Source organism: Pteropus vampyrus, unplaced genomic scaffold, assembly GCF_000151845.1.
Source record: "Pteropus vampyrus isolate Shadow unplaced genomic scaffold, Pvam_2.0 Scaffold279, whole genome shotgun sequence".
Taxonomy (NCBI): Eukaryota; Metazoa; Chordata; class Mammalia; order Chiroptera; family Pteropodidae; genus Pteropus; species Pteropus vampyrus.
The window spans coordinates 781,788-792,476 of NW_011889060.1; the positions used below are offsets into that span (position 1 = coordinate 781,788).

A 10,689-nucleotide genomic window follows, 5' to 3' on the forward strand; every position below is an offset into this window, starting at 1 on the left:
TCACGGAGAGGCAGGCAGCGCAGGCTCACAGGCTTGGCAGGGAGAAGTCATCCCTGTGCTAAAATGAACAGTGTGTTTGTTAATGCAGCACATCGCCTGGGTGATCACAGAACATAACAGAAATATAGAGAAAGTTCGGGAAACAGAAACATCACCCCACCGTATCAGCACAGAAGCTTTAATTTTTTGTACATTTCCTCCCATGGGAATATTCACGCAGTTTTCGCATCGTTCTAATCATCGAGTACATGCGTTCCTTATTTCTGGCATTTTTCACTTAACGTTACAGCATTTTCTAGGTGCTGCCTCGCCTTCGTAATTACTTAAATAATAGTCCATCGAGTAGAACAGCAATTTCACTAGTCGCCTTTGACATTAAGTTGCTTAAAAATAGATAAATGGATAAGACTAATAAAACTGTTCAGGTATATACGTGTTTTAGGTTTCCTCCTCAGGCTGGACTCCCGAGAGTTATATTAGTCAATCAAAGGCAATGAGTGTGATTTTCATGGCTTTTGTTACCTTTTAATGCGTCCTTGCCCCCAAGTGGCTGGTTTTCAACCTAAACGATCAGAAACGATCACTTTTCCCAAATTCTTTGTTTTCCCAAATTGGGACATCCAGGGCTTAGTGTGATAAGGGTCACTGTAACCTTCCAGAATTTCCCAGGCCAGGGGCCTGCATAGCCTTTGGCCGTTAACCACCAGGTCAGAGGGGTCAGCCGCACTGGGGCAGGTGAGCTGCTCAGGACACCTCTCACCTGCCAGCTCCACCCTCTTGCTAAGGCCAGGGACCCCGATGGAGGGAAAGTGCTCCCTGCCCTCTGGGCTCGGCCGGGCTCTGCTCAGTGGGGCTCAGCCTAGACGCCCCCTGCTGGTCCACCCCCCACCCCCCGGCACACACCTCGGGGTGCCGGCCCCACTGCAGAGGCAGCCCCGTGGGTGAAAAAACACAGACAGAGGTAAAGGAATGATAAGGTGGCCATACGTTTGAAAAGTAAGTTTTCTGGCGTTATCAGTTATCACTCCTTTTCAAATACGTGCGCGTGGACATTCCAGATTCCAGAGTGTGTGTGTGTTTAAAGACCCTTAAAAGAGTTGTGTGGTCCTTTGCGCCCTCACGTGCTGTGTTTGGCATCAGGGAGCTGTCGGCTGGCGTGGGACTTGGCGGGGGGTTAAGGGTTGAGGTGCGGGCGAGTGGGCTGGTCTGCTCGGGGCGGCGGTCCGCGCCCTGGACTGGCCACGTGCGGGCAGAGAGCTCTGCCCCCCGAGCCGCACCGGGGCCGCAGCTCACATTGCGGGATGGACACGGGGAGCCTCGGAGGAGGGGAGCCGGCTTCGTCAGCCCCTCCCGCTGCTGGCGGTGTGGGAGCGAGCACCCGAAGCCCCTCTGTGAGGTGCCCCGTGCCACTGTCGACTGTTCAGGTGGCAGGCGAAGGGAAGAGTCGCTGACGCGTGGGCTCTGCTCTTTGCTCCCCAGGTGCAGGCAAGGACCAGTCCTGCCGGGCCGACTGTGGCTGCCCCTCCTGCTCGCTCCGGGCCCCCACCATCAGCGACTTGCTCAACGACCAGGACTTACTCGACGTGATCAGGATAAAGCTGGATCCGTGTCACCCGACGGTGAAAAACTGGAGGAACTTTGCCAGCAAGTGGGGCATGCCCTACGACGAGCTGTGCTTCCTGGAGCAGAGGCCGCAGAGCCCCACCCTCGAGTTCCTGCTGCGCAACGGCCAGCGGACGGTGGGCCAGCTGATGGAGCTGTGCCGGCTGTACCGCCGGGCCGACGTGGAGAAGGTCCTGCGCCGGTGGGTGGACGAGGAGTGGCCCAAGAGGGGCCGCGGCGACCGCCCCAGGAACTCCTAGCGCCCCACGGCCCCCCCCCCAACAGGCCCCCCCGGGCGTCCAACCCGCCCAGGCCAGGCAGTGGCGTCCATCTGCTCTTCTTTAAGGTTTAGGATGAAGACAGCGAAAAGTGGACTTTGGTTCTGCCCCCACCACAGCGGGCGGGTGGTTCGGGGGAGGAGTGGGTTATGTTTTGGTGGCGGATTTTCATTTGGTTTTGCACACGTTTTAATCTAAGATTTGAATCTGGAGGTGGAGGCTCGGAGAGGGACCGGGGCCATCGGAGCGGAGTCGTGACATGAGGAAAGTAAGGCGATCCTCTCCCTGAATGCCACCGCGGGTTCGGGGGGACGCAGACTGGTGGCCCCGAGCACGCGTCGCCCGTAGACTCTTCCGCGATCAGCGGCGCTCACACCGCTCAGGTGACCAACAGCACGGAGAAGCTGGCCTGTCGGGTGCGTCTGGCACTTTCTTTGTCACAGAGGATTTAGGTGACTTGGCAGGATGTTGGTATTTGGTGGTGACACCCTTCAGAACACACGTGCTCCCTTTTTTATCCAAATGCTTTTATAATCCATGCCCTATCAAAAATGTCATTCGCTCAAGTATTTTTGAAAGAAATGCAAACTTTGGTGGTTATTGGGAGGACAGAGTCAGGAATGAGCAGACCGTGGGACTGCTGTTGGACAAAGTGAGGACACAGGATGCTCTTTGGTCACCCATGACGTCTTAAAAACTAACTTCAAATTTACTTTTACATCTTTTATATCAGGCTGGGTGTTTCACCCTGCGATGAAGCTCTGTTAAGAAATAAATGCAAGTCACCTGGCCCACAGGTAAAATCACACACCTGTGGCCCTCGTGATCCCAGCTTATAACAGAGTCAACTCTGCCATGTGGCAGCTTGGCCAGGGAGTCGGGCACCTTTGATGGTGATGGGAGGCAAGAGGCACGTTAAAATCTGGATTTTAAAGCAAATGAAAAATGGAGACCGGAGAGAATCGAATGTTCTCATTTGCTGGTGGGGGAGGGAAGGGTTTGTCATGGAGAGACCAGGGTGTCTAGGTTTTATCGGGGGGTGGGAAGGGAGATCGAAGGCAAAGCCTTGGTGTGCTTGATAATTTCATAAGTGTTATCTGGTTTTGGCTGTGGGTTTAGAAAATTAAGGCACTTTGTTTAATTCGGGGGGAATTCTGTATAAGTCTCTGACTAAAATAAGCAAAAATGATAAATTAGCATTGATTAGAGAACAAGAAAGGTTAGTATTAACTCAAAGGAAAGTTATTTTCTAAACCACCAATGTTTTTTTCCTCTACTGGTTATAGCGGTGTTTACTGGGTTCCTATAACATACGGCCAACCTCCCTATAACGTAAACTCTAAACAGAAATCTCTGGAGACTCATCGCTTCCGATTCAGGGTTTGTGGCACCCAGCTCATCTTCCCGTGTCAGATCTATCAGGTAAATGTCAGGCTGTAATTAAAGTGACAGCCAGTAGTGAAATGTAGAGATTTAAAAAAAAATTGATTCTTTTGCAAATTGATGTTTAATGTGGTGGTGGTTAAATACTTACCGCCAGTCACGTTCCAGGCAGTGTCCAGACTTGTAAGGGGCTCTAATCTTCTAGATTTTGTCTTTACGTGCCATGTTGTCATGAAGGGACATGTGACATGTTCTCACATGTTAGCTCATATTTCACGGTGGGAAACAGATGAGGTTTTGGCATTCCTTATTGACATTTTAGGGAAATGGGGTGTGAAGGGTCGCGATTGTCCGGTGTTGCGTGTACTAGACGCAGAGCAGCAGATGCCCTTGTGTCTGACACCCCCTTGGGATAGGAGGAGTGGGTCGCAGCCTGACAGATGTCCTGCTGACCGCTGCCTGGCCAGGTGCCACCGGAAGGTCCCTTCCCTCCCCCTGCTGCTGGGGAACTCCCTCCACTTCTTCCCTTCACAGTCCCTCCCCCATCTCCACCCAAGCAGACCTGTGACCTCAACTCAGCACCGGTCTGCAGGGCCTGTGGCCAGAAGAGGCAGTGGGAGAGGAGGGCGGGAGGGGAGCCCCGTTCAGCTCGCTCTGCTCAGCCTGCTCCTTCCTCCCACCGCTGGGACCCGGCCTTCCCCGAAGAGAGGCAGATCAGGAGAGTGGGCACATACCTTGACCATTATTTGCATATGCCGACATCTGCATTGATTGACATTTACTTTATGAAAAGTTGTAGGAGTGCAATATTAGCAGAGAGAAATTTAACCAAAAGATTTCTTAAAGTTCATTCGGTGCTTCGACTAATTGTCAGATGGCTTTTATCCATGTTACAGGCAGAAATACCAAAGAGTAATTCGCAACTGAAATAGAACTATAACTCAATTATGTAATGACCCAAATATTTTTTAAAGTCAATTTATAGCAAATAAATACTATAATAGGATAAACATGCTGATACCGTGCAAAGACAAGAGTGGAAAGGAAGGAAATTATGACTAATTGATCAAATAATCATTCAAATTTAAGTTCATTAGTATTTAAGAGATTTGTTCATATTCATTCCGTCTGTAGGAATCCACGTTAAAATGACCACATTATAAACTAAACTGCTTACGGTGAGGTCCTTTTGCTATTAGAATGAAATCTCTTTAGCTAAATTCTGAGATATACTCTTTTAAAGAAAACTCCCATCTGCAATGGTACGCGATGTGGCTCTGTGTCATATCCATCTTACTTGGTTGCAAATTACTATACGCAAATTTTGGTTGAAAATTACTATACGCAGGGGATTGAGAGCAAAGCCTTATTAGACTCCACACACCAAGACACACACACACACACACAGGACTCAGATTAGAGGAGGGGACTCAAATAAGGCACGTCACTTTAAGCTGTGAGATTTCAAATTGTTAGAGTTAAACTCTTTGCCAGGATCGACCATCAGTATTCAAGATAACCCATTTTTGTGACACTAAATAGTAATCGATACTATAGGAAATTCGTGGTAATGGACCAAGGTGCCGGTTTTTCCTTGATAGTAATTTTATGGGGTACTGCCCTCTGCTGGAGAATAAAGCCTGCACACACACACACACTTTCTGGTTTGGCTGCCATCCAAACCCGCCCCAAACCAACCTTCTTGAGCTACTGGCTGTATGTTAGAACCCTTACAAGTAGCCCTAGCGCCAAGAGAGAAGAGCACAGTTATTTTGCAAATGGACAAATGGAAGCAGGATGAGGGACGTCACTGAGCTGAGGGTTCTGGGTCCCTGAAAGTGCCTGTCATTACCTCACTGGTCATTCAGATAAATGTGACAGTCCACTCGGAGAGCAGTCCCGTACTCTCTCTAGGAATTATTCTCAACTTCCTCCATGCAGTGTGAGGGTTGGCCATTGTGGATACCTGGTCCAGCCTTTCCCCTCCCTCTGTAATACATCAGAACATGTTCTTTTGAATACAATATTAATAGCTAAGGTCTAGCAGATTTTCTTTCCCTTTTTTTTTTTTTTAGATAAATAAATACGTTTCCTTTAGTTTTGAGCCAAGACTATTTTCCTTATGACATTTTTCCACTTTTGCCCTCCCTGTTCTATAATTTTCCTCTCCCTCGGGTCTGTGTTTCTGCTCTTCGTGGTGCTCGTTTCAGAGCCATTCACTCATTCCTCGAATCCGATTTCCTCTGGCGCCTCAGGCCTCCTCTTCCGGCTGCAGGCTGACATCTCCCTTTGTCCACTTACACGCACACAAGCAACCCGTGGGATTATCTTTCCTATTTAATGACACTTGGGGCCTAATAACGTTAAAACTTTTTTCTACCTTTGTGACTGCAACATGCCTAACGACATGCACCCAAAGAATGGGTGAGACATGTTCTCTCACGTGCTGATTTCCCACTTGGGACTTCGAGCCCCACCTTCTGAACCCTGCGCACGTGGCTCGAATGGACGAAGGCATCTCGCGTCCCTTGTGTCTAGAGAGCGTCGTGGCCATGACGCTAAGCCACGTGCCGAGCTCCAGGTGAGCGGGTGCCCTACCTGGCGGCACTCACCACCTAGAAGAAGACCCACAGCCCCGGGGGGGCCTGTTTAGCTGACGATGCTTCCTGGGAATCAACCCCACAGTGGAACTGAAGAGACCAAAGCGGTCGACTGTGTAGCTTGAAATGAAATGACTGAGTTTACCAACCCTCTTGGAAATGCAAGAGGGTAGCTTCTTATGACTTCCCAAGCCAGCCATGCTCCTTGTTGTATGTGACAGCTAGTGACCATTTTCCTCAGCAGCCTCATGGGTGACATTCAGGTGATAAAGGCAATGCTTTTAAACTACTGAATTTTTGTGATACTCTGTTTATAGATCTTAATGTTATATTTTAAACTGCCTTCATTTTGTTCTTCTGTACGGTTTTATATTTTTCCTAGAAATAAAGATTATTTTTGTCTATAATCATGGGTGCTACCAAATTAAAGGCTGAAGTCAACCACTGTCTCTAATTGCTGCTTTTGTGCAGATTCCAGTACAGCCATTGATTCGTGTGTTCTGTCGGTCAATCATCAGTCAGGAACCTAGTGAGTTTCTAGAATGTGCCCTGGACACGGGGGACGGAGAGGGGAGCAGCACCGCCTACCCTCGGGAGCCTGTGGACTCGGGAGAATGACCACACACATGGGTCGCTCCCGTGTCTAGTTCACTGATGAGTACACTCATGTTGTCGTGCAACAAATCTCCAGAACGTTCTCATCTTTCAAAACTGGGGCTCTGTGCTCATCACACAGCTCCCTATTTCCCCTCCCCCAGCCCACGGGGCTGTCTATGAATTCGAGTACATGAGATGCCTCATGTAAGTGACATCAGACAGTATTTGTTCTTTTGTAACTGCTTATTTCACTTAGCATAATGTCCTCAAGATTCATCCACATTGTGGTGTGTGACAGAAGTTCCTTCCTTTATAAGGCTGAATAATATTCCACTATATGTATATATCACATTTTGTTTATCCATTCATCTGTCAGTGGACACTTCGGGTGTTTTCATCTCTAGGCTATTGTGAAAAATGTTCCTGTGAACACAGGTGTAGAAATCTCTTCAAGATTCTGCCTTCATTTCCTCTAGTTGTATACCCAGAAGTGGGAGCAGACTACTGGTAATTCAATTTTTAATTTTTTGAAGAACTTCCACACTGTTTTCCACAGTGGCTACACCATTTTACAATTCCATAAATAATGCTCAGTGCGAATCTGGTGCACAAGGACACATACATGTTTGCTATTGAGTTATAGTGGTTCTTTGTATATTCTGGATATTAATCCCTTGTCAGATAGATGATTTGCAAATGTTTACTCCCATTCTGTAGGTTCCCCTTTCACTCTGTTGATGGAGTTCGTTATGTACAGAATTTTTAGGTTAGGCGTAGTCCTATTAGACTATTTTTTAATTTGTTATCTGTGCTTTTGTCGTCGTAGCTAAGAAATCATTGCCAACATCCAGTATGAAGTTCTCCTTCTCCCTCTATGCTTTCTTTTGGAAATACTATAGTTTTATGTTTAGCTCTGTAGCCCATTTTGGGTTAATTTTTACATGTGGTGTAAGGTAAGAGTCCAGCTTCATTCTTTTGCATGTGGATATCCATTTTTTTCCCCAGTATCATTTGCTGAAGAGACCATCTTTCCCGCATTGAGTGGTGGTGTCACGCTTGTTGACAATTTGACATAAGGGCGCATTGAGAGCTCTTTTCTGTTCTGTTGGTCTAGATGTCTGTCTGTGTGTGCCGGTACCACACTATTTTGCTTACTCACCTTGTAATATGTTTTAAAATCAGGAAGTGTGAGACTTCCAACTCTTTTGTTCTTTTTCAAGATTGTTTTGGTTAATCAGGGTCCCATGAGATTCCGTATGAATTTTAGAATTTTTTTTTCTATTTTTGTAAAATTTGCTGTTGAGATTTTGATAGTGATTGTAGTGAATCTATAGATCGCTTTGGAGTATTGTCATATTGCTTTAAAACAGACATTTGATTATATAGCTTGTGGTATATAGCCAGCCTCAGGACAGAAAAAAACTGCAAATAAAACTTGGTTTTCTTTTGTAATCATACTGTTATGGTAATATTTATTTATTTTTAATCCTGAAACATATATAACAGGATAAAGTAAATAAGTAATTGTTACTGTTGTTAGAAAGCAAGATTTTCATAAGAAAAATGAAGTATAAATGTAAAATTTAAAAAGCTAAATGAAAACACTGTAACCCTAAATTGAATGCAAAGAAATAAGTATAAATTCAGATATTTAAAAAAATTTTTCCTTGGCTCCACCTGCTGAGGAAGTCTAGAAACTAACCGAGTTGCCACCAGCGTCACTAGTTGAAATTGTAGTCCCTGTATACCACTTCCCACTAAAAGTTTAATTGGAGAAAGTGCTAAGTCCAGGTTTGGCAGGTAATGAAAATGATAGCTTGGGACATCTTGTCCTACCAGAAACTATGTAAGATTAGTGTCAAAAGAACACGGAAGCCAATTAAAAGGGTTCCTTCTGGTTAAAAATAGGATAATTTTAAGCATCAAAAATCTCCTACATCAAATATACTGATATTCACAAATTCATAATGATGTTTTTTAAAACCAACTCATTGGCTACCTTTTGTGGGAGCTAGGAAACCAACTCATTGGGAAAACCCTGTCAAGCGCCCTGCCTTTCTGGCATAACCTTCACCCTGGAGTCGCCGGATAGTTGATGAAAGGAGCAGTATTTCCTTACGGAATTCCAATTCATGAACACAGGAGGAATGATGGAATAGATATATCAATTCCTAATGAAATAATGCATCTAGGCAATGACCGTCAGTAACTAGCTGCTAGAAACATTCGATCAAACGTGATGGCAACTTTGTAATAGGTGGACCAGGCTAACCACAGCTGAAACCACTGACCAGTCTTGCTGTCGTACAAAGAAAAACTGGACTTTCAGGTGCCTCCTGATGACTTGCAATTGGAAGGACGTACCACCTGTGAAAGCATTTGACCAAAAAAATTGAACCTACATCTTATTTAACCTTTAGGTCTAACCAGCAGTTTTGAAGTTTTTGAAAATTGAATGAAGTCTGAGATTTGCTTCAAAATGAGCCCGTGGTGGAAGGGTGGGGGTGGGGTGTAGATGAAACAGTACATACGGGCCACGTCGTTTGTGGCTGGAGCCGGACATGAGCAGATCCGGATTCATCACACCCCTTACTTTTGTGTATATTTTAATTTCCAAAATAAAAAGTTTTTTAAAAAGTGTTTGGACTCGATAACATTTTTCTATTTGTTAAAACCACCTGGAGTTCTTGCTTGCTCCAACCTGTCACAGAAATTCTTCCCTTGAGGTTTCGCTTGTCACTTTGTAACGAACAATGCAAATACAGGCTGGCAGAAGAGTGCTGTGCCCACTGAGGGCTGGCGAAGCACTGTGACGGCCTTTGAATGGTGTCATGAATCTCAGCAACTTTGCTGGAACAAAGATCCTGGTGGCATTAACCGTTCCTAACACCATTCTTTTGTGGCTTTTTTAAATGCATATACGTAATTACTTAGTCTTACTCCCACCAGATTTAAACTCCAGGAAAGCTCTCTTATTTTTTACCTACTGTATCTATAGTACCTAACATGCTTGGTATATTAGAATACAGTTAAACTTTTTTTTCTATTCTAAAGTATTTGATTTTGACTTTTTCAATTTACATAGTTTCAGATATATTTTTCTCATGTCAAATAACAATATGGCGTTCTTCGGTTAACATACCATATTCTGCCAAAGCTATTCAAGAAAACTATTTAAAAAATAGAACAGCATCTCATTCTCTCCCGCCGCCAAGATTCTTTTATTTTATGACAAAACCACAGTTCTAGAAGCTTGTTTCTCACACCTGGAAAGACTAGGTTCGGGACATGATCCTGTAAAACGTAAGAGGTAAGCCCGATGAATCTGAACACAGTGGGTCTAGAGGCTGAAAAAAGAGGTCAAACCGTTCATGGGAGGTGCTGGTATTGGGGTGCAGGAGAAATTAGTTCAAAACAAGAGGATTCAAAGAGAAAATATGTCCACGTGGAGTGGGGAGGATAGTCAGAAGAGGTCCATGACACCAACCATGATGTTTTTTTTTTTTGGAAGGGGAAAGTAGATAAATGTGTAAGAAATATGGATGCTGTGGTTTTGTAAAGAATGCACTCCCGAGGACTATAATTTAAAACCTGAGTAATTCAAGACTGATTTTCTCATGGAATACATGGAAAGTAGGATATGTATTCTCAGAGCTCATAAATCTATAACAGTTGGGGCAAATTTTGACTTTAATGTTGTTTTTTTTATTATTGTTGCTAAAGGCTCTAGAGTTCTGGCTCCCAAATTCACAGTGAAAAAAATCAAAACCATTATTTCACGTTCTTTAGCATGTTTTATCGTGTGTCACTCGTATTCCACAATTATTGACCCAGCACTTGCACCACCATTTCATGAATGGAGGGTCAAAAACGTGTTTTAATTATAATAACAAAAATAACACGGCAATAATCAAAATCACCACCAGAAGTTTTTCCTAGCTTGAAACAACACGGTTCACATCGCTGACGAAACGAGGCAGGTATTTTTGTTTAATCGGCCCTGCCAAGTAGCAAGAGGATACACAGTTTCAATTCTTAAGAGTAAAATCGTGTTATTTTATTAGTTTTTCAAAAATCTGGGCAATACATACGTTCGCATTTTGCTTATAAGAGCTAATATTTTTATTTCTAAATTTGCATCTACACTGTGCTGTATAAATGTGGCTTCTAGGGTGAGGAAAGAGAACAATATAGATGAAAAAGAGATTGATCCGACCAGAAATGATCAT

General features: G+C 44.7%; 2 protein-coding genes across 4 annotated transcripts in view; both read left to right on the forward strand.

The window, feature by feature from the left end:
• EDARADD (EDAR associated death domain) overlaps positions 1-6,304 on the forward strand; it is a 54,130-nt gene extending 47,826 nt beyond the window's left edge. For all 3 annotated transcript variants that reach the window (XM_023520832.1, XM_011375899.2, XM_023520833.1), the window contains one exon: positions 1,480-6,304. In XM_023520832.1, the coding sequence (XP_023376600.1) occupies positions 1,480-1,862 (383 nt within the window). In that variant the 3' untranslated portion in view covers positions 1,863-6,304. The remainder of the gene's footprint in view (positions 1-1,479) is intronic.
• Positions 1-10,689, forward strand: part of ACTN2 (actinin alpha 2) — a 389,901-nt gene that overhangs the window by 193,558 nt on the left and 185,654 nt on the right. The window lies entirely within an intron of this gene.